At 54.4% G+C, this 20,980-nt stretch overlaps 1 protein-coding gene across 4 annotated transcripts in view; it reads left to right on the top strand.

The window, feature by feature from the left end:
* SMAD3 (SMAD family member 3) overlaps nucleotides 1-20,483 on the top strand; it is a 114,682-nt gene extending 94,199 nt beyond the window's left edge. For 3 of the 4 annotated variants that reach the window (XM_006770748.2, XM_006770750.2, XM_006770749.2), the window contains exons 6-9: nucleotides 7,920-8,132; nucleotides 10,845-10,982; nucleotides 13,541-13,685; nucleotides 16,211-20,483. In XM_006770748.2, the coding sequence (XP_006770811.1) occupies nucleotides 7,920-8,132; nucleotides 10,845-10,982; nucleotides 13,541-13,685; nucleotides 16,211-16,334 (620 nt within the window). In that variant the 3' untranslated portion in view covers nucleotides 16,335-20,483. The remainder of the gene's footprint in view (nucleotides 1-7,919; nucleotides 8,133-10,844; nucleotides 10,983-13,540; nucleotides 13,686-16,210) is intronic. The other variant, XR_001515064.1, reaches the window with a different exon arrangement.
* The last annotated feature ends 497 nt before the right edge of the window (nucleotides 20,484-20,980 follow it).

The raw sequence follows: 20,980 nt of genomic DNA, 5'->3' as shown, positions 1-20,980 counted from the left end.
ACCTCAGCTCCAGGGTGGGGCCTGCTGAAGGGCTTAAAGCAAATAAAACATCCATTCCACTTTTATTGAAGGGAATGCTTTATGTGCTGGCCTGGCAGCTTTAGAAAAATGTGAGTTTGATTTTGTTTTGGCCTTCATTGCTGAGGCTTACTGTGTGGCGCAGGAAAAGAAATAGTTAATACCCAAGCTTGGTGAATCGGAGGGGATTGGCCTGTCTTCATTTCCAGGCCTTGACTGATAGCATCAGGTGAAGAAAGCCATCCCCTGGAACAGTGAGAGAGGCTTGAAAGCCCTGTAATGCGGGCTGACCAGTGGGCAGGGTGAGATGGGACTTTGAGATCTGTCCTAACATCTTGGTAAAATAATATCACTGTGAGTGTTGGGCTTTGGAGAGGGAAGGTCACATTCGATGGGAGAGGACTGATTGAATTATTTAAAAAACAGACTCTGCGGGCTAGAAGCCACGCTCACACTCAAGAAATGAAAGGTCATGATTATGAATTGGACTCTGGGCTTTGGTCTTTGAGGTGACCCCACCCCGTGACCCCCGCAGCACTTCCTCTCCTAGACTCTGGAGCAGGCTCACCTTGGAGACCCCGCTGCCTGACTCAGGAAGCAGATGGGCAGTTGTCACTTGCTGTGAACTCATATCTGCCTTGTGTGGACTAGGATGACAGGATGGTTCTCGAACGTGGACCCAAGGCAGAGTGTCCTGTTGACGCATCCCTTCCTCCCCATTCCTCAGGCCTGTTTCTGAGGGTTGAGAATTCTTAGGTCATTTCTCCCAAAGGTAGGAACAGGCCTCGAGCTGGGAAAGCAAAGAGTGGGTGCCACTCTGCTGGGGAGGTCTGAATGGGGGGGACGAGTCAGTTGACGAGTCAGGGTTAGGACTCATGGTGAGACATAATGCTGACAGGCTTGGCTTTCTCTCAAGCCCTCACACCCCCACCTTCATCCATTTAAAACTATCGGCTTCATTCCACCCGTAAAATCTCGTGGATTCCTGGCCTCAGAGCTGGAAGGGAGGAAATGACGGTGATGACAATGGCAAACATTTCTGGAGAACTTACTATTTCCTGTGTCGCTCATTGTTCCAGGCCAGTCTTCATAACAACCGTCTAAGGTAGTGGTTTGGTAGTTTTTCATTTCACAGGTTAGGAAAGCAAGGGGCAGGCTGCTTAGCTAACTTGTCCCAGGCCACACAGCTAGTAAGTGGGGAAGCTGGCTTTGAACTCGGGCCTCGGGACCCGGAGCACGTGCTCCCGTCTGCAGTAGGGCACTGCCTTGCTGGGGCATTTAGACCAGTTTCCCTCGTCCCACCACCTTACTCAGAAGACCCAGGCTCAAGAAGGGCATTTATTAATTTACAGTCAGCGACAAATGTCAGGTTGAAGACTGTGTCCCAATCGGTCCCTGGATGGAAACCTGTCCACTTGCACCTGTCTCTTCCTTACTCATTCCCCAGGCACTTCTTGCCCAGTGGCTGTGTGCCCGTCCAGGTTGGGGGGATTTGAAGAGGACTCACAGACCCTGCCCTCTATGTGCTTACGGCCTTGCTGGGATAAATAAGGCAGGACTGTGCATAAGTATAAAACAAGAAGTAGGTGCAGATGAAGTACCCTGAGAGGTCACAGGAGGTAGCGGTGGTATTCCAGTGGGTACAGGCTTGCCAGTGTCTCCTATGTATGAACTCATACTGACACTGGTGGCCCGGAGCTGGGGATGATACTTAGGAATCAAGTCTGGCCGAGTGGCTGGAGGTGTCCGTGTCCACCTGGGAGGCATTGTGCCAGATGCCAAGGGAGCAAGCACAGAGGAGGGAGGAACGATATATGCCAAGGAAGAAGGTGCCGGATGGGATGGGAAGACCTCAGAGCTGTGGCAACGCGTGTGAGCTGGACCCTGAAGGACACACAAGTAGGATGCCATGAGGAGGGGAGGAGGGAAGGACATTGCCGGTGGATGGAATGGCATGAAAGGGCCGGTTGAGCTCCGAGGACAAGCTGGTGGACAGCCTTTCCCAAAGTGGGGTCAGGAGACAGGATTTTTCATCAAGTTGGAAAAGCCTGCACTCCCCTCTCATGGGGCCCCAAGGCACTGGCGTAGTAAAGCCTCTGAGAAGTCCTGCAGGAAGGAGGCCCGTTTGATCAGCATCGCTCCCTCGGACCTGACCGCTGTTCCATCACTTTTGTCTTATAATCCCATTTACCACGCAGAGACGGCACTTTGGAAACACGGACGAAGGTTCGGCTGAAGTTGTAGGAGTGGTTGAATTCAGTGGAGAGGGAGACCCAGCTCAAGAAGGAGAGAGAGGGAAAGGGACCGATGGGGGGCCCCTTGTGGGATGGACAGGGTTGAGAAAGAGGCTGGGGGTCAGGTGCAGGACGGGCCACAGCAGCCAGAGGGATGGGAGATGCCAGGGAGGTCCCACAGAGATGCAAAATGAGATTAAGAAGAGACCCAGAGTTTGACATCAGGAGTTCCAGGGCATCCTTTGGAGAGCCGGTGTCGGGAGGGGTGGTGGCGGAAGTTGGTCGAAAATGGGCTGAAGGGCAAATAAAGGGCGAGGGCGGGGAGGGAGCCCACAGCGGCAGCCCTGGGTTCCTTCTTCCGCCCCTATACCAGGCGGTATGTCCCAAACGGTAAGGAGATGGCAGGCACACAGCAAGTGCTTCCTAGAGAAAGATGGGGACATCTCAGGACATCTCGTTATTTCTTGTGAATAAATGATTACACAAAAAGAAATAGACATAGGCTATTTGGTTCCTTCTTCACTTCCTCCCCACTCCAGGCGAAAGGTTGGGCCTCCCGCCACCGTAAGTCACTTCAGGTGACTCACGGGAGCTCCAGTGTGTGACTGAGAGCCAGCTCAGCCTCCCGCCAGCGGCTGCGGGAGACCCCGGGCTGTGTTTTCGGGGTGTGAGCAGGTGATGTTCCTGTTATTGCGCACCGTGCTGCCTGAGTCACCTGGAATTTCCTAAGCACCTAAGGCAGAAGGATTGGGGCAGTTGGAGAGGAAGGAGGAAGGAGGAGGGAGGTGGGGAGAAAGGAAATGATAACGATCTGGATCCTGCTGGTGAGTAAGTTGTTTTCTGCTTCTAAGTGAGACATTCGGGATGGGCCTTGACCTAGGGAAGCGGGTACCAGGGAGTGCCCGGGGCAGCAGCTGAGCGGAGTTTAAGGAGGTGATGGTTCCTCAGAGCACCTGGGGCAGAGGCACCTTCCTCTCCTCCCAGGAGAAGGGCTGGGGCCGGGCAGCAGGACCCCCCGGGGCCCTGACAGAGGACTTGGGTCCAGTTGCAGCCCTTCCTGCGGCTGCACATGGCCTTTCCCTCAGGGGAGTCAGAGGAGCTCAATGGCAGGAAGTCAGCTGCCGGCCCTGCCCTCACACTCCCGAGGGTCCCGCTCTGAGACTTTGCTGTGGTTCCTGGTCTGGGCGAGCCGGCGCTAGGCTGACTGCGCGGGGTTCCTTCTGTGTACACTCTGGTGTGTGGCCCTCATCTTCAGTGAGAGGGGCTGGAATGGGTGCCCCAGAGGCGGGGACCCAGATGGCCCGGGTCTGCAGGAATAGCGCTGAGGTGCGCAGGTGGCTCAGACACAAGGGGCCCATCCTGCAGGGAGGGGTCAGGCAATGCTCCACAGCCCCGGGAGCTGGGCCCTGACAGTCGGGGCTGGGGCGCCCAGGTAGAGGGGACAGCAGGAGAGACGGTGGGGATGGCGTGGGGAGCCTCCAGCCTAAGGTGGAGCTGCTTCACCCTGAGGAGCGAGCGCCCAGAGGAAGCCAGCCATTCAGGTTCGCCGTTTGGCCTTGCAGTGTTGCGCTCCTGGCCTGGCCTGCTCCCTGCTTTCGATTTATAGTAGAAAGTTAATTTCCCCTCTGGCCTCCCCCTTCCTCTACCGGATTTGGATTTCTTGCACATGTTTTTAATAGGGATCCCTTAATCCAAGTGTTGCCTTCTGGGTTTTATTCTGTTTTCTTTTCCTTAAACAAAACAGAAAGTCTATGCCAGTTTGGAATAGGGCTCAAAACTGAAGCCAGCCCATGTGTAAGACTGGCAGGGGGCCAGTCATGAATTAAGTGCCCCATGCCACTCGAGAAGTCTGGCCGACATCACACTGGTAGGGGCAGGGGCCGAGCACGGCTGGAGGGAGGTTCCTGCGTCTCTGACAGAGACGCCTCTGCTCCAGGAACAGAGATTAGCACCGACTCAGCAGTTTGGCCGCGAGCAGGGAAGGCCTTGGGCACACTCCGTCACCTCCCATTCCAGGTGTGCCAAGCCCTTGGCCTAGAGGTGCAGAGCCATGCTCCATTGGGGCAAGGCATCTCACCAGACTACAGGGTCATCCTCCCAGAGTAGCCTTTGGATGGGGTGTCTTCAGGTTCCTTTGAAGAAGCAACCCCATGTAAAATCCTTTCTGCATTTGTTGGGACACTCGAAAACCAGGGCTGGCTGGCTTGATTGAAGTGGGGGAGGGGTTACCCCCTGATGGACTTCTTTTAAGATTTTGTGCTAAGACAAGCATTGTTTCCCCTGCAGAACTAGTAAGAATTCTGTCCACCAACCAGAGAATTGTAGCATATTCTCCCTTTTGCCTTGTCTGCTAGGAAGCTCAGAGCCCAGGTGAGGGTTCTTTCAGTAGCTATAATTCTCTGGTTATACCATGTATAGCCTTCTCTTTTCCAGGGTCCTGACTCTTTGTTTCTTTTGTACTTAACCATAATGTGGATATGTCTTTAGGTGGGAAAGAAATGAGGGCGTATGCGAGGTTTAAAAATGAAGTGCCATTCAAGGCAGAGCTTGGCGGTGGTGATCTTACTTTGGGTCTGCTACTCCTCTTGCAGAAGTGCCTTGAGGAGCAGCTGAGGGGTGGGGGAAGGAGAGAGGTGGAAGGCATGGTGGGCTTTGAATTGTTTGCAGAGGGTAATAAATGTGTGGCTGGGGGTGCTGCTCTGGTTCGGAATGCAGGTCAACGCGTCTACACAGCCCTCTCTGAAGTGGCTGCTTCCAGACCGTCTCAGCCTGACTGCACTGCGCCTTCAGACTAGCATCTCCTTGATTACGTGTCAGGCTCCTGCGTCCAGCGTTTTCCCAACACTGTCCAGTGTGTGTCTGCAAGTTGCAGAGACGTTTGGATAAGGACTCCGATCTGCTTGGGGGGACTCCTGGGCCAGGCCCTTAGGTCCCTCTCTGGTTGAGACATCTTGAATCCATACTTCCCCAGAGTGAGGTTCCAGCTCCATGTCACCGGACGGTTGGCCCGGCGGCTTTTGGTAGGTGGGCTATCTCAGTGTCCCTGGGTACCTCGCTGTCTGTCTTCCACCTGGACTAAGCCCTGGGGTGCTGGATAGGGATTTATAACTTGGGGGGAAGACTCTTTCTGTTCTGCACTTTGCTGGGCAACCAGGGCCAGCCCAGATCAGCCACAGCTGCACCTTCAGGCCAACTCATGCCAGAAGACAGTGACCTAGATGGTCTGCTTTAGCTGTCCTCTAGCGCACTGCAGATACTCTTAGACTGGGAAACTGAGGCCAGAGAGGGACGTCACATCCCCCATCCGCAAGGGCACACAGCAAGATCAGCAGAGCCTGCCTGCAGGCCATGGTGGCCGGCGGCCCTTCCCCAATACCTCTGGTCCTGACATGTTGCCCGACCACTTTGAATGCTTGAATTGCACTTGGGTTTATTTATTTTTTAAGGTTTCCAAAGCAACACGGCTCCCATTTAGTGACCACATTGTTTAGAATATAGCTTATCTCGTTGGAATGTGGAAGCATCCCGCAAAGGCTGAGCCGGAAGTGGCTCAGATCCACTTGGGGCGCACAAGCCACAGGCCACGGTCACTCCCGCCTCATCACGCCCCGTCCACTGAGGAGCTTAGATCTCCCGCCTTCCTTCCCTTCCCTCCCTGCTCCCTGGGAAGAGAGGAAAGGGGCAAAGCGTCCTCTTGTGATGGAGGTGAGAACAGGAACAGGATGTTCCCAAGGTCAAATAAGCCAAGTTGTAATTGTACACACCATTTCTCGAGTGATTGATGCGAGCTCCGCACTTCTTAGGAGTTGTCTCCGCCCGTCCACAAACAGGGCCTGTGGTGGAAAAGATTCTCCGCTCAGGTGGCTGGGGCAGGGCATCTGGAAGCTGGAACTCAGTGGGGCTGGTTTGCTCAGCCACACGGCTAGTCCGTGCCAGAGCAGAGAGAGAACTCGGGTCCACCTGGGTTTAAAGCTGGCGCTCCATGACCTGGTTGACAGCTAGGGCAATCATTTTTAACCAGTGGCTTTTTGTCCCCTAGAAGACAGCTTGCAATGTCTGGGGGCATTTCTTGTTGCCAGCGCTTGGGAGGGTGAGATGGATGGGCGCTACTGACGTCTTGTGGGTAGAGACCAGGGGTGCTGCTAACCATCCTGTAATGCCCAGAGTCTCCCTCTCCCCTAAACAAAGAAGTATCTGGCCCAAACTGCCAACAGCGCCGTGGTTGAGTAACTGATCTGGGCGTCCTAACTCTCCGGCTGACACGCTCTGGGTGTGTGTTGAGTGCAGGCACGGATGTCCATTACCGGTCCGTACCTCCCACGCATGGACACAGCCTCTGCCCTTAGAAGGGAACGTGGGCACAGATCCCAGGAGATGAGGGCCACTTGGCCCTGCAGGGGGCACCCAGGCCCCTCTCAGAACAGCTTCTGGTTTCTCTCTCTCGGGCTTTACACCCTTTCAAAGGTCTGGTGAGCAGAGGGTCCTGCGGGAACTCGCCCCAGGAAGTTGCCTGGCAGATGATGAGCAGGGGTCTCAGGCCTGTGCTGAGACTTGGCCTGGCCCCCTCACCAGCTCCCATAGGACCCACCCAGGTCGCCAGGCTCCAAATATCTGTCAGAGCCAGAGTGAGTGACCAGGCTGGGGGTCTGGGGTGGGGGCGGGGGAGAATGAGCAGGGGCTCCCTGATCCTCCAACCACGCAGGCAGAGAGCAGGATGTGGGGAGCTCAGCCTCCCGGCCAGCCCAGCGGAGCAAGCAGTGCAGAGAGGCAGCTGGAAGGGGTGGGACTGGGGACATGATGTGAGTGAGGAGTGACGAGCGCCGGCCAGTGCGGAGAGGTGAGAGGTGATGCCGGGTGGGCAGGAGGAGGACAGTTGCCGCTGGGGAGCCCAGAATGGCTGGAGGTGGCAGGAAGGCTAGGGGTCACGTGGGATCACATGAGGGGAAACTGCTATTTCAGGGGTTCCCGACTCTTCTGAGAAAGAGAACCAACACCTCACAAGAGAGCAGTTTTGCTCTGAGGAGCCCTGAATTGGGACTAGAGACATAGCTAGGACAAACTCAGAACTTCTTTCAGGCGCATTTGTGTCTGAGCCACTCTAGGAGGTGGCATCTAGAGGCATCCAGAGGTAGTTTCCGGAATGAGAGCCGTGGGCCGGCCCGCTCTGCAGACAGCGCCAGGTGCCCTGTGGTCGCCGACCCTGTGCACAGTGCAGGGCCCCCTGGGCTGCGTTGCTTCAAGGCTGGGAGGCTGCTGCTTGGCAGGCGAGGGCTAGGCGCTTGCCTGAGAACAGGCAGAGCCAAAGGCAGAAGCCCTTTGGGGGGCAGAGGTCAGCATGGATTACATAAGGGACTTGGAAGAAAGGCCGGGAGGGGCCGTGTCAGCGCAGGGAGTGCACGGGCCCTGGTCCTCTTTGGTCTGGCCCAGCACCTCCTTGAAGACTGCTTCACCCCAGGGCCAGGCCAGGCAGGACAGGCCCTGAGAGCTAAAACTAAAGGGGCTGGGGGGAACTTCTCCCAACACCTGAGTATTGAGGCCATGGGATCCTGCAAATTTTAGACAATGAAGGCATGAGGGCGGGATGGTAATGCCCTCTGAGAGGGAGAGAAACAGTCTTCTGGAGCATCCGGGGGACCCCACTGACCCGCAGCCTGGCCTGTCTCCCAGACCTGCAGCCCGTCACCTACTGCGAGCCAGCCTTCTGGTGCTCCATCTCCTACTACGAGCTGAACCAGCGTGTCGGGGAGACATTCCACGCCTCGCAGCCCTCCATGACAGTGGATGGCTTCACCGACCCCTCCAACTCGGAGCGCTTCTGCCTCGGGCTGCTCTCCAACGTCAACAGGAACGCCGCCGTGGAGCTCACGCGGAGGCACATTGGTAAGAGCAAGGGCAAGGGGCTGCCAGTTCCCCCCTCTCCCACCTCTGGCCCCAGTGCAGCCTCCGTGCTGGGCCTCCTGCTAGGGACCAGGGAGAGGACTCTGCCCCATCCCCACCCTCCCGTTTTGTATTGTCTCGTTTAGGGACCAGAAAGGTAGAGTTCAGGTTGCTTGGTCATTCTCACTCACAGACACAGACAGATCGTCTCTGAACATTTGAAAGCCACAGAGGAAAACACTTCACTTAAGGGGACAAGAAAGGGGAATCTGTACGAAAGGCAATGTATGCGGTTCTCTCTTTTTTTAAAAAGGGGGAGAATGATGATTTTTATTTTTATTTTTTAAAATATATTTTATTGATTTTTTACAGAGAGGAAGGGAGAGGGATAGAGAGTTAGAAACATTGATGAGAGAGAAACATCGATCAGCTGCCTCCTGCACACTCCCTACTGGGGCTGTGCCCGCAACCCAGGTACATGCCCTTGACCGGAATCGAACCTGGGACCCTTGAGTCCACAGGCTGACGCTCTATCCACTGAGCCAAACCGGTTAGGACACAAATGTGGTTCTCTTAATAACTATGCACTTGAACGACTGATGGGTGGATAGGTGGGCAGTCTGTCTTGGAGGTGTGATCTTTTGTTTATTAATTTCGTACATGATGATGATTATTTTAGAAACTTATAGTATGAACTGCCCACTGCTGGGACACCACTGCTGCTGGCGTGCTGCCTTCCAACACCCAAAACACAGGACAAGATTACCTAGGTTAGGCATGATGAAGCCTTGATATTTATCACTTGGTTTGCTCATAAAATATCACACTAAGGATATGCATAATTCTGTGACCCAGAGTCACTTAGAAGGGCTGTGGAAATGGAGGCATGCGGCCCGCTGGCTGCGAGTTTGACGTGCTTGGCACTGTAGTGGGTGCAGGGGGGATTCTCTGGCAGCATCCACAGCCCCCAGGGCTGGTCGAGGGACTCCAGGGCAAAGCCGGAAACTGGGCAGGGCAGCGGGGTCAGGCCCACGTGGACCAGAGCACCGTGGCTCATGTGTATGATCTTGGGCATTAACAGATGAAGAGAGGATTTTGAAGTTGAGAGAAAAAAAGTTTGGAGCCATGGGTAGACCCCTGTGGTGTGTGCTCGTTTTCAGGAATCATCTGCTGCCCAGGAAGGGGCAGAGCCATGCAGGGCCAGACAGCAAGTGTGACACAATCAGTGACAAACAGCCCCTGCCCCGAGCCCGCGTCCTTCCCAGACGGCCTCCCGTTACTTTACTTAAAAGAAGATACTGATCTTGGGAGTTGCTGATTTCTCTTTATACTTTTCTATATTTTAAATTTTTTAAAAATTACCATAACAAAATATTTTTGTTCTCTTGGTCTGGGGTTCCCCACCTTCACTTCTGCCTCCCACTTTTTTTTTTTTAATCTTCACACATAGATATATGTATATATCCTTTCAGAGAGGAAAGGAGAGGGAGAGAGAGATAGAAACATGAATGATGAGAGAGAATCACTGATCAGCTGCCTCCTGTATGCCCCCCACTGGGGATTGAGCCTGCAACCCAGGCATGTGCCCTGACGGGGAATCGAGCCGTGATCTTCTAGTTGGTAGGCAGAGAGAAGAGAGAAGAGAGAAGAGAGAAGAGAGAAGAGAGAAACATCGATGTGAGAGAGAAGCATTGATCAGTTGCTTCCTGTATGTGTCCCAACCAGGGATTGAATTGACAACGTTTTGTGTCCGAGATAGCTACCTGACCAGGACTGCCTCCCACTCTTGATGGACGTGCACAGAGGTTTTCTTGAGAACCCCAAGTCTGTCCTAAACACTGAACCAGGAGGGAATGGGGAGTGGTGGGGTGGGACAGTAATGGGGTGAGGAGACAGGAGGACCTCCAATGGCCCGTCAGTCCGTCGTCTGGTTTCCTTCCCACTTGACGTTGTGCCTGTAGTCTGGCTCCGTTTCCCAGCCCTTGGGGCCTCCTCCCTAGGAGCTGAATGGAGCCCTTCCTTGCAGGAGAGGGGAGCACCCGCCCCCACCCCCCCAGCTGCATGGGGAACTCATTGTCAGAGTGTTTACGTAACTGCTTGAATTGCAGAGCCAATTTAAAAATAATTTCTGTCCATCTGGAGTGGATTTAAGAGATGAAGGAGACGTAAATGATATAAACCTACGGAATGTTCTTGAAATTGAGGGGAGAAAGGTATAGTGTGGCAGTAAGTCACCCTTGCTGTGAAGGGCTCCTGGCGTCTGCTGCCTCGGGGAGGGAGCTCTGTAGGTTTGCTGAACAGATTTCTGAATCTTGGAGCGGAGGGGACGAGTAGCAGAAATCAGATGACGCGTTGCAGGCACTTACTGTGTGGCTCACAGCACCCCTGTGAGGTGGGTGTCATTACTGTCCCCACCTTAGCTCAGAGGTTGGAGTAAGTCACTGAGGTGTGGCTGGTCAGTGGCAGAGGCTGAATTGAGGCTTCCCCCAGGCCCCTTTCTCGTCATCTGCCGCCTCTGGCTTTAGGAACACAGCCTCACCCATCAAGCCCCCTCATGTGGGTTAGGTTTGAGCTCTGGGTCCCATGTGCCTGGTGAAGCTGGAAAGAACCAGTCACTTGGAGCCTAGCTGGCTCTGCCCCTGTGCGAGCCCAGCCGGCCCTGGGCCACCGTGTGGGGCCAGGCGCCCTGGTCTGGTCTGACCCGAGTCTCCCTAGGGCGAGGCGTGCGGCTCTACTACATCGGAGGGGAGGTCTTCGCCGAGTGCCTCAGCGACAGCGCCATCTTCGTGCAGTCCCCCAACTGTAACCAGCGCTATGGCTGGCACCCTGCCACCGTCTGCAAGATCCCACCAGGTAATCACACCTCCACACGTCCTTCTGAGCTCCTCTCCCCCATGGCGCATGCCTGGGTTGCTGGGGAGGTTGCTGTTTTCCTGATGTTTGCTCCTCCTCGTGGTTGGCATGGCCAACCTGCGGGTGCTCCATCTGGGTTTTCTCTGAGCCTTACCTTCTTACAGCGCCCTCCCTGGCCCTCTAGGGAGCAGACACAGCATCGGACGGACCTGCCTTTGACCCGTGGGCACCTGCTCAGGGCTCTGTGTGTGTGGACGCTCAGGCAGTCTCCTTCCTTCCTCCCTTCCTTCCACAAAAGGTGGTGCTACAGGGGACAGAGGGTGCAGGGCCTGCTGCCGGCTGCACAGACCTTACACACCAGCGGAGTGTGCAGAGCAGCACAGAGGGTGCTCTTGGATTCGGGAGGGCAAGCATTTGCCTGTGGGGTGGATCAGGGACCCCCTCGCGGAGGAGAAGCATAGGCCCAGGGCGACGAGGGGTGAGGACGGGGGAGGGGTTCCAGGCTTAGGGGACAATACGGCGAGGGCCTGAGGGGGTGGAGGGCAGGCACGCAGGGGCAGCACTCTGGCTGGAGGTGAGGCCATGTAGAAGACAGGGGAAATGTTTAGAAAGCATGAGGGGATCCAGCCATGGAAGGACATAAAAGTTTGCTTTTATTCTGAGGAACTGCTGAGGGTTTTCTTTCTTTCTTTCTTTCTTTTTTAAATGTTTTTTATTGGTTTCAGAGAGGAATGGAGAGGGGAGAGAAGTAGAAACATCAATGATGAGAGAGAATCACTGATTGGCTGCCCCCTACTGGGGATGGAGCTTGCAACCTGGTCTGGTCTGACCCACGGGCATGTGCCCTTGACCGGAATCAAACCCGAGACCCTTCAGTCCACAGGCTGACGCTCTATCCATTGAGCCAAACCAGCTAGGGCGTGTTGAGGGTTTTCTGCGTAGGGCTGATGAATCGCACCTGTACTCCAGGAAAGGGTGGCTTGGACAGGGCCAGGCCTGGGGAGCAAGACCAGGCAGGAGGCCGATCCCAGCTAAGTTCCCTATTAGAACACAGAGGCAGATGGCCCAGCCAAAGCCCACTTTTCACGGGGTGTACAGTTTAGCCACGGGGCACACAGCTGGTATGGCCCCGGTCAGGCCGAAGACCGTGAGGCAGGTGTGGCTTGTCTTTTCCTTCCCACTGAGGAGCAGATGAGAGTGGAACCCTGGGTCCTGGGCAAGGCCAATGTCAGAACCCAGATACTCCTAAGTGATAAGTGCTCTGTGTTCCCAGAGCGTTGTGTGGTTGTGCCTACCGAGTCCATTTATATCTCTGCTGTTAGTCTTCCCCAGGTATTCTGGCTCTTCAGGTGAGGAGGCATATTGAGGAGACCAGTTCAGAGAGGTTAAGCCACCTGCCCAAAGAGCACAGCTAGTAAGTGGCTGAGCCAGGTGAACCCAGGACTGACTGTGTGACTCCTGAGCCTCGTTCTCCTCTGTTTGGCTCAGCTCGTCTGGAGCCTACTTTGGCCCTACCTCACCGTGCTCCCCCTGGAGAAAACTAGAAGAGGAAGCTGGGTTGCATTCTTGGCGTTCTGCCCGCTCCCTTCCCCAGCCCTCCCCCCTTCTGTTCCGTGAGGGCTGAGTTGGCTGTGGTGGTGTCTGTTCGCTCATAGAATGTCAGCGCTCGCTCAGGGTCCTCTGAGGCCAGCCCCTCATTTCATAAAGGAGACACCCGCTTGCAAAGAGAAAGTGACCAGCCCAGAGTCACACGGCGAGATTCGGAGCGTCCTGTTGGCCCGTTGGTCCGTGTCACCTCAGCTCACCTCTCGGGCCTCTCCAGCATGTGCTTTTGTCTTTATTTTTTCTGGGGAACACATTCCTGGCACTCGGGTGGCAGGACTTCAGACAAGAGATTTGTTATAAACTTTATGTGTGCCTGTCTCTGGTTTTACTGCCTGGAGAGTTAGACACACACCTTCACTTTGCCGTGAATGTCACCCCAACCCAGCCTGGGGCCCAGAGGCCAAAAAGGGGCCCAGGTGGCTCCCTCCCTCCTGTCCCCAACATGAGGTGGACTCAGAGGAGCTGGCGGGAGGCGCCTTGGGGCCCCGGGATGAGTTCTGTGATGGGATGGCAGGCGTAGCTTTCCGCTGGCCCGTCTCTGCCCCACTCACTCTGCCGAATGACAAGGGGTCATTTTTCCCCAGGCGGCCGGCCAAACCCCACACAGCCGTGGGCTTTCTGGCTCGGGTCCCTTGTCTCTCTGTTCCCTTAGCCCAGGGCAGGCCCACCTCTCCAAGCCCTCTCCCTTGTTCTTGGTGGCCCACTGTACTGCCTTTCCCAGTGTTCCCCACAGCTCTGGGAGCTGGAGCTTGCAGGCCAGTGTTTCATTCTCCCCCTCACCTATGCCAGCGGTACCCCCATGGAGGTGGCATGGCTTCAGGGCGGGGTGCCGAGCGTGGAGGAGGTGTGAGTTGGGACCTTCCGGGTGACCCAGGGGTGGTTTTAGCCAGGAGCGGAGCACCGGACACGCCCGGCCTTCGTCCTCAGGACCACTGTTTTTGTTCTGTTGACAGGATGCAACCTGAAGATCTTTAACAACCAGGAGTTTGCTGCCCTCCTGGCTCAGTCCGTCAACCAGGGCTTCGAGGCCGTCTACCAGCTGACTCGCATGTGCACCATTCGCATGAGCTTCGTCAAAGGCTGGGGAGCGGAGTACAGGTCAGCACTGGGGGGGGTGGGGGAGCGCGTGTCTGAGGGCCCAAGGACGGCAGGGGTCTCCACACAGCAGAGCAGGGCCCCCTCAGAGACGACCCAGGCCAGCCCTCGCCCAAAGAACAGAGGGAGGGATCCGAGAGGCCAAGACCTGGCAGGCTGATAAGGAAGAGCTGAGCAGTGCTGGCCCAGGGCCTCAGACACGTGCTCCGTGCCACCTCACACTACCCTGGGCGGGACACTGCATCACCCTGCTGTGTGTGTGTGTGTGGGGGGGAGGATGCGGGGCTGAGGCCCAGGGACGGAAAGTGACTGCCCAAAGCCACATCGTTCGTGGAAAGGCTGAACCTAGGACCTAGATGGTACCCTCCTGGCTTCCTTGTTCATTCGGGCAGATGGGTCAGCACGACCTGCCCGACAGAGTCACCTTTTCTTCTCCTCGTTCCTTCCGGCCTCTGTGGCTCCATCTCTGACTGGGTGACCCTGAGCACCTGGAACATTAAATAACCGAGAAGCAGGGGAGGAGGAGGGGATCTGGGTAGTCGTAGAGGAACAGAGCTCCCTTGCTCAGAAGAGAAACGGTGTCTCTCAGAATTTCAGATACTGGTTTAACCTAACATGGTCAGGGCTGCCCTGGTCTGCTCTGAGCCTCTCCGACCACTCGGGTTTGGGCTTAGAGAATCCAGGCCCTTCTCTTTCACACCTGGACGTGGGGGGGAAGGGGGCTCCTGAGAGGCAGAGCTGTGGGCCCCTCCTCCTGCTCACAGCCCTCGCTTCCCGCTTGCACCCCAGCCCAGCCCCGAGGCAGACGCGGAGGTACCCACACATCAGCAGGAGCCAGCGCCTTGCAAGTTACTCGCCCCTTCTCTTCATTTTTCCAGATGTTTGGAATCCATTTTGTTTTGCAGTCATTCTGCACCCAAGCCAAACCCATTTCAGTATTGGCTCCGGGCCACCGTTTATAATGAAATCCAGATGAGCATGACTTATGGAAAGTCAGATTCTCATTAGAGGATTTGGGTCCGTGAAATCTTCCTCTCCCATTTACCATATTCTAGCTGCTGTTCCCTGTATGCCCCACAGTGCCAGGGAGCACAGCGCCTTGGTCTGTGGGGGTCTCCCTGAAATCCAGGAGTGGCCAACTGAGCAATTAAAGGGGTCAGACCTCAGGAGAACTCTCCACACAGTTTTAACGGCCTGCGATTAGCCCAGGCCCAGAGGCCTAGCCCAAGGGACGTTTTAGCCCACCTTTTAGCCCTGGCTAAATCACTTGGGGACCAAGAGTGGAAAGGTTAGAAAATTAATACACATATTTTACTGGGGAAGGGAAGTGTTTAAAGATGGGCCCAATGGAAAAAAACCAGAGGGAGGTCCATTTGCTCTTCTTACATCAGACTATAGTCCTGAGGGCCATCCGCAGGCCCCAGGTCAGGCAGGCACCCAGGGTGAGTCTGCAAGCTCATTTCTCGCCCTCCCCTGGGGTGAGGCGAGGTGGGCGGTGCCCTGAGGCCAGCGGCCCTTGACCTGGCGTGGCACCACCGCCCTCAGCTTCAAGTGCTGGGAAGAGGCCCCTTGGTGGCGGAAGCCATTCTCTGGGGGCACTGTGTCACCGCGCTGGACACAGTGCCAGCACACCCCGTCCCGGGCGGCCCACCACGTCACTGCCACCTGGCAGCACCGCAGGGCAGCCTAACTGGTGGGTGCGGCCCCTTCCCAGAACAGCCTTGCCCTCCGCCTGCCTCCTGGGCCAAGGAGAGTAAGGTTTCATCCCTTCTCTGTGAGGTGGCCGAAAGCAGGCCCGGGCCCAGGCCTCTCACCTCCAGCTGGCACCGCGCCCGCAGCAGATAGCCTTTGCTCAGCGGAGGCCTTTGGGAGCGCGCCTGCGGGCTGCGTCACCAACCAGCCTGAGTGTAGACAAAGCGCTTTGGGGAAAAGAAACGTGTGGTGTGCCCTGGTTTTTTCCAGTAATTGTTTCATGGCTCGCTCTGCTGGTAAGATTTTCCAAAATAAGGCCGTAGATGGGAATTATATCAGCACATTGGGAACCGACGGCATGCGGACTCTGTCGGCGCTTTGTAAAAAACACCCCTCAATCAGACAGACACACGTCATCGCGGGCTGCTGGGGCTGGGCCGGGGCTGGATGTGGGCAACTGAGGCGCCCATTCAGGACAGAGGGGACCCGGGGAGACCTTTGTTCCGGCTGAAGGCTGTCAGGGGCCCCTCACAGCCACTGGGGGGCCTCTGGGGTGCCCTGGAATTTGCCTTCCACTTTAACTCTTTAAGGGCCATCTCCTTCCCCATCAGGAGAACCTGATTCACTCAAAGCTCTTCTTAGTCGGAGAGTTGGGCGTGGCAGATTCTGCAAGTTATCGGCACCACCTGTAGGATCCTCGGGGTCTAGCAAGCCAGGGTCTATCTATGACCCTGGGAGAAGACTGTTACCGAAGCAGGAAAAGGTGTACTTATCTGTGTGTCCTGCTGGACATTTTAAACACCTCCCACCCCTTTCCCTTTCCCTATGTCTTGTAGGAGACAGACGGTGACCAGCACCCCCTGCTGGATTGAGCTGCACCTGAATGGGCCTTTGCAGTGGCTTGACAAGGTCCTCACCCAGATGGGCTCCCCAAGCATCCGCTGTTCCAGTGTGTCTTAGAGACAGTGGGTGGAGGGGAGGGCGGGCTTGGGGAAAATGGCCGCATAGGAGGTGGAGAAAACTGGAACTCGACTCAACTCACTGTTGTCAAGGAAGAAGACATTTTTCTCCCTCAACCGAAGTGGCACCAACCTGTTCTCCAAAACACAAAAGCAAACCCAGAGATGGGTTTTATGAACAGCTGTTTGCTGAACATTTGCCCTCTGGCCCAATTTTGAAGGGCAAGAAATGCCTTCTGCTTTGGTGGCTTGAGCAAACAGGTAGTATGTCACCACATGCCCCCTGCCCCTGCCCCCTCCTTTCTCGATGACAGCAGTCTGGGATGGCACTGTCCAACACGCAAAGGCCTGGAGTGTGGAGTTCACCTTGGGTGTTCCAGGTAGGGACGAGCCTGCAGGGGTGTGAGTGAACCCCATGCCCGACCTTCCGGCGCTTCTGACACATGCCTCTTGAGCTGAGCACCGCGAGCCCCAGCACTCCCTCAGCGGACCCTGCACTGGGAACTGGGCCGACTTGGGGTTGGGAGGGGCTTGTGGTCTCCTCCCCCTCAGAGCAAACAGATTGGTGTGAACCAGCATTCAGACCACCAGGGGCAGTGGGGAAAGCTGGTGGGAGTGACCTCTTTCCAAAACACTCTTAGGTGTCCTTTCTCACTTGGAGCAGTTAGAAGGATCTGCCGAGGCTCAATGCACACGCAATGAACAGTTCGTCACATTAATCTCAGAGAGATTTGAATTACGTGAAGTGTTCACAGAAAGCAAGAGGTGTTGTGGCGTGATGGCGTTCAGGCTACGGGGGCACTACACTGCGTGGGGCCCAGGCGTAAGAGCTCACTTCGTATTCTCGTGCATTGGGCTACTGTTATGTAGTCAATTGCATTAATTTAATGAGCTTTATCATGTGCTCTTCGTTTTATACTTAAATCCTGGGCTGGCACATGGACTGGAAACCAGAGTGGGACCCAGTGACATCTCCCCCAAGGAGCAGCTTTTGCAGGTTTTGTTGAGAAGACACCTGCCAGCAGTTTTGGAAGCTGAAATTAACAGAAGCAAATTCACCAGGAGGGAAAACTCTCAGGCCAACATAGGCAAATGAAAGGGCTATTGACATTTTTTTACACCTTTGAAAATTGCAGGCTTGGTGCAAAGAGGTCTGTCATCTTTCCCCTGGGGTATAAGGTTATCTAGTTCTCGTAGAGGATTACCAGTGACAACTCTAGCAGTCATATTGTGTAATAAGTACTGCTCCCAGTGGCAATTAGTGAGGAAACTATTATGAATTATTTCAACTGGAAAAAAAGAGCCCTTTTGCAGAATACAGCAGACAGCATTGCTACTTGCAATTGGTACTTTATTCTTTGCTGCTGTTTTTTATATGAAATGACTTATCCCATATTTTTGCATGAATTTCTACCAGGAAAAATAAAGGGGTTTCCTATGGAAGTCCTGTCTTAATTCCAGGTGAAGGGAAGAAAGTATATACTTTGGCAGGTTATCCACCTCAAATGTGATGACATTTCTGATGCTACGTGGAGAGGTGGGAGGCTTGCCAGAGCCTCGCCTGCAGGATCCTACGCCTCTGAAGCCCCAGCCTTGAGGTTTCCAGGTGGGAGCTGCTCACCACGCCTCCTGAGGACACAGGAAGAGACAGATGGGGAGCAGCACTTGCCAGACCTGTGCTAGTCTCCTCACAGGGCCACTGACAGAACCGAGACAGTGCACAGCTCCGCATTCCACCTGAGAGCCAAACACTGTGAAGTTTGTGCCTGGTGTGAAAGGACCTGTGGACCGCTGCTTACCGGTGCGGGAGGCCGTCGGGACGCCTGGATGTGCAGCCGTGCTCCCGGTCAGGTCTGACCCGTGGTGCGCATTCCACTGTGGCCTCTCCTAACAGCCATGGGCATTGGTTCCTGAGGGCCTGCATTCTCCACCTGCTCCACGATCCTGTGAGGGCTTCCTCTGGCACCGGCTGTCCTGTAGGTACTTGGCAACTTAGCTTCAGGTACAGCCCCACTTTGGTGATTGAACGGCCATGTTTGGCTCTATGTGAATGGTGCCTTAGAACCCTCAATGCTTTGTGTTTTTCCAAAAGCTGCTTACTTGGTCCTTTTTCTTTGTAGACTAGACTCCTGTGGGAGGCAGCAGAAGGAAAATGCAGGTAAGCCGACCTTTGGCACCACTGAACGCAATCTGGTCTTACCTAGAGCTTAGGACCTGGCCGCTCTGGTCACAGAGGCTGCACAGGTGCTTTGGGGCCTGTGTAATAAGTGTCCTTTGTCACAAAACTAGTTATATTTTTTAAGTCCTGTCGTATGAAAGGCATTTATACATTTAACAGCTTTTTTAAAGGACAGCTGAAAGGCGCAAGAGGAAACAAGGGCAGTTCTAGAGGGTGACAGTAGCTGTTAGGTAGCAGTTAAGTGTAGTTGTCCAGGCTCTCCACCAGGTTGCCTTCACCTTGCAGCCCAGAGTAGCTAGCCCTGGGGCGCGGGGCCTCAGCACCTCCCCCAGGAGCCAACTTCTATTCCCTTTCCTCTCCTCCCCCTTCCAAACTTTATTTAGTAACTTCGATCCTTCCAGAGCACACGTAGGGAGCCGCCCAGCGGTTCCGGTTACAGGCCTGTGCTGGAACATCATCTCAGCTGGCCAGCTTCCCGGCGGGCTGTAGAAGACCTGACATTTTGAGACAAGCCTGGAGTCAGGAGCAGGGACTTTGACTCTTAGAACACATGAGGGCAAGGCTGCTGGCAGACTTTTCCATTGTCCTTATGTTGTCTGTGCTGCATTTTTTTTTTTATCGACCATGATTATTTTTTAAAAATCATTGTTAATGTATTGGAATGAGCTGTAGCACGTATCTTGTGCTTAGTTTTTTTCTTTCTTTCTCCATCTCCCCTTGACTTCCTAGAGTGTGGATGTATTCCAAGGCTAAATGCTTTTACTCAGACCGCAGAAACAGGTTTTCTGTAAGCAGTGTGCATGTCATGCATGTATGAGCAGTCGGGAGAAGGCAGCTATCTGACTTCATCCTTAGCTGCCCTTTCTGAGGCTCCCTGTACGTCTCTGCACGGGGGGAGCCCCACTAGGCCACTCTGTCTAGTCCTTAAAAGGTGGAGGGAGAGGAATCCACAAACAGCTCGTGGGACTACTTACTTACCAGGGGTTACCAGTAGCAAGAGAGGGCATGAGTTTAGTTCCGGACCCTGTGCCTCACTGTGTGACTTGAAGTGGCAGAGTTGGGCGTTTTCCCAAAATCTCCATCGATGACTCGAAGTTGTACCATTTTTCTTTGTGTGGCATACATGTCCCCTTCCAGAATCCCTTCAAGTTACCATCTTCAAAATGTATATCACCCTTTTAAAGAGCATCAGCTACTTCTCAAGTGGGGGGTGGGGGGGAGTAGAAAAATTTACATAGAGGACATGGATCAAAAATGAAGATGAGGCATCTCTGGTAGAAGGAAATGACCGGACGTCCAGGCAACGCTGCAGAAACAAACTTGCCTATCGTGTAAACTGGATCGAGAACTTCTCAGTGATTCTGAAATTGATTTTATGCTCAAGTAATGTACACTCTTGCATCCTGGTGTTTTCTATTTATATAATAACTATTCAAGACAGACAACTATTTAATTTTCTTGAAGAAAATTGGAAAGGTCTCTCCTCCCAAAGCCAGTGGCTGGGAAGAGCTGGAGGCACAGCCAGTTCTGATGTGGGTTGAGGCGCAGAGGCTTTTTTTGGCTCAGCATCCAGACACACCAGCCCAGGCTCGCTAATCATGTCGAGGCGTGTGACAGCAGGCAGCTCTGAGCCTCTCCCTGCCTGGGGGTGAAAACTTTACATGGAGGGCTGGAGCCCCTTCTCCAAGACACCTCCGCTTACCCTCCTGCAACAAGGCTGTTCAGGTCGGCACTCTTGGAATGGGAATAGAGCATGGACGACGTCGACCACCTTCACTTCTCAGCCAGCCTGACCTTTTAATACCTTTGTAAAAAGCATGTACGTATTTATAGTGTTTTAGCTTTTTCTAACTTTTGTATCGTAAGAGCAGAGCACCTGGTTAAGCATTGTACTATTGTACTATTAAAGATTTGTCCCCTCTGTCCTTCTCTTCCAAGTGCCCTTCTAATAAACTTTTCCTGGAAAAGCTCCTGCACTGGAGCGGTCTCCTTCTTGCTGCCCTGTCTGGGTGGGAAGAGGATTTACAAGGGAATCCAGTGGGGCGCTAGGGAGAAATGTCTCTAAGCCCTAATGTCCTTTGACCAAGGATGTGCCACAGCCTCATGTAATGCACCACGGGCCTCACTCACTCCCCAAGGGCCACATGCAGTGCCAGCAGGAGCCCCTGGGTCAAAAGTCCCACCCCCGTTGCATCTGCCTTGGCACGCACAGGTCCTACAGCTGCTGTCTCTCCATTGTCACTTTGCAGTCTTTTCCCCTGGACTTAAAGGCCTTTGAAATGATTAGATGCCACCAGACTACTCTTCCCCTAGGCATGGAGACAGTTTTAGATTCATAAGTGAGGTTTCCAGCTCAGATGACTCTTTAGCCTCCTGTGAAAATTCATTTTAAACTCCCAAGAAGACAGACTTCAATATTTTCTCCTTGGCTGAATCTTACACTGACCCTAGCTGATGTGGATTAAATA

The sequence above is a fragment of the Myotis davidii genome, unplaced genomic scaffold (assembly GCF_000327345.1).
Source record: "Myotis davidii unplaced genomic scaffold, ASM32734v1 scaffold461, whole genome shotgun sequence".
Lineage (NCBI taxonomy): Eukaryota > Metazoa > Chordata > Mammalia > Chiroptera > Vespertilionidae > Myotis > Myotis davidii.
The sequence above is the reverse complement of the archived record's forward strand: the minus strand, read 5'-3'. Positions and strand labels throughout refer to the sequence as shown.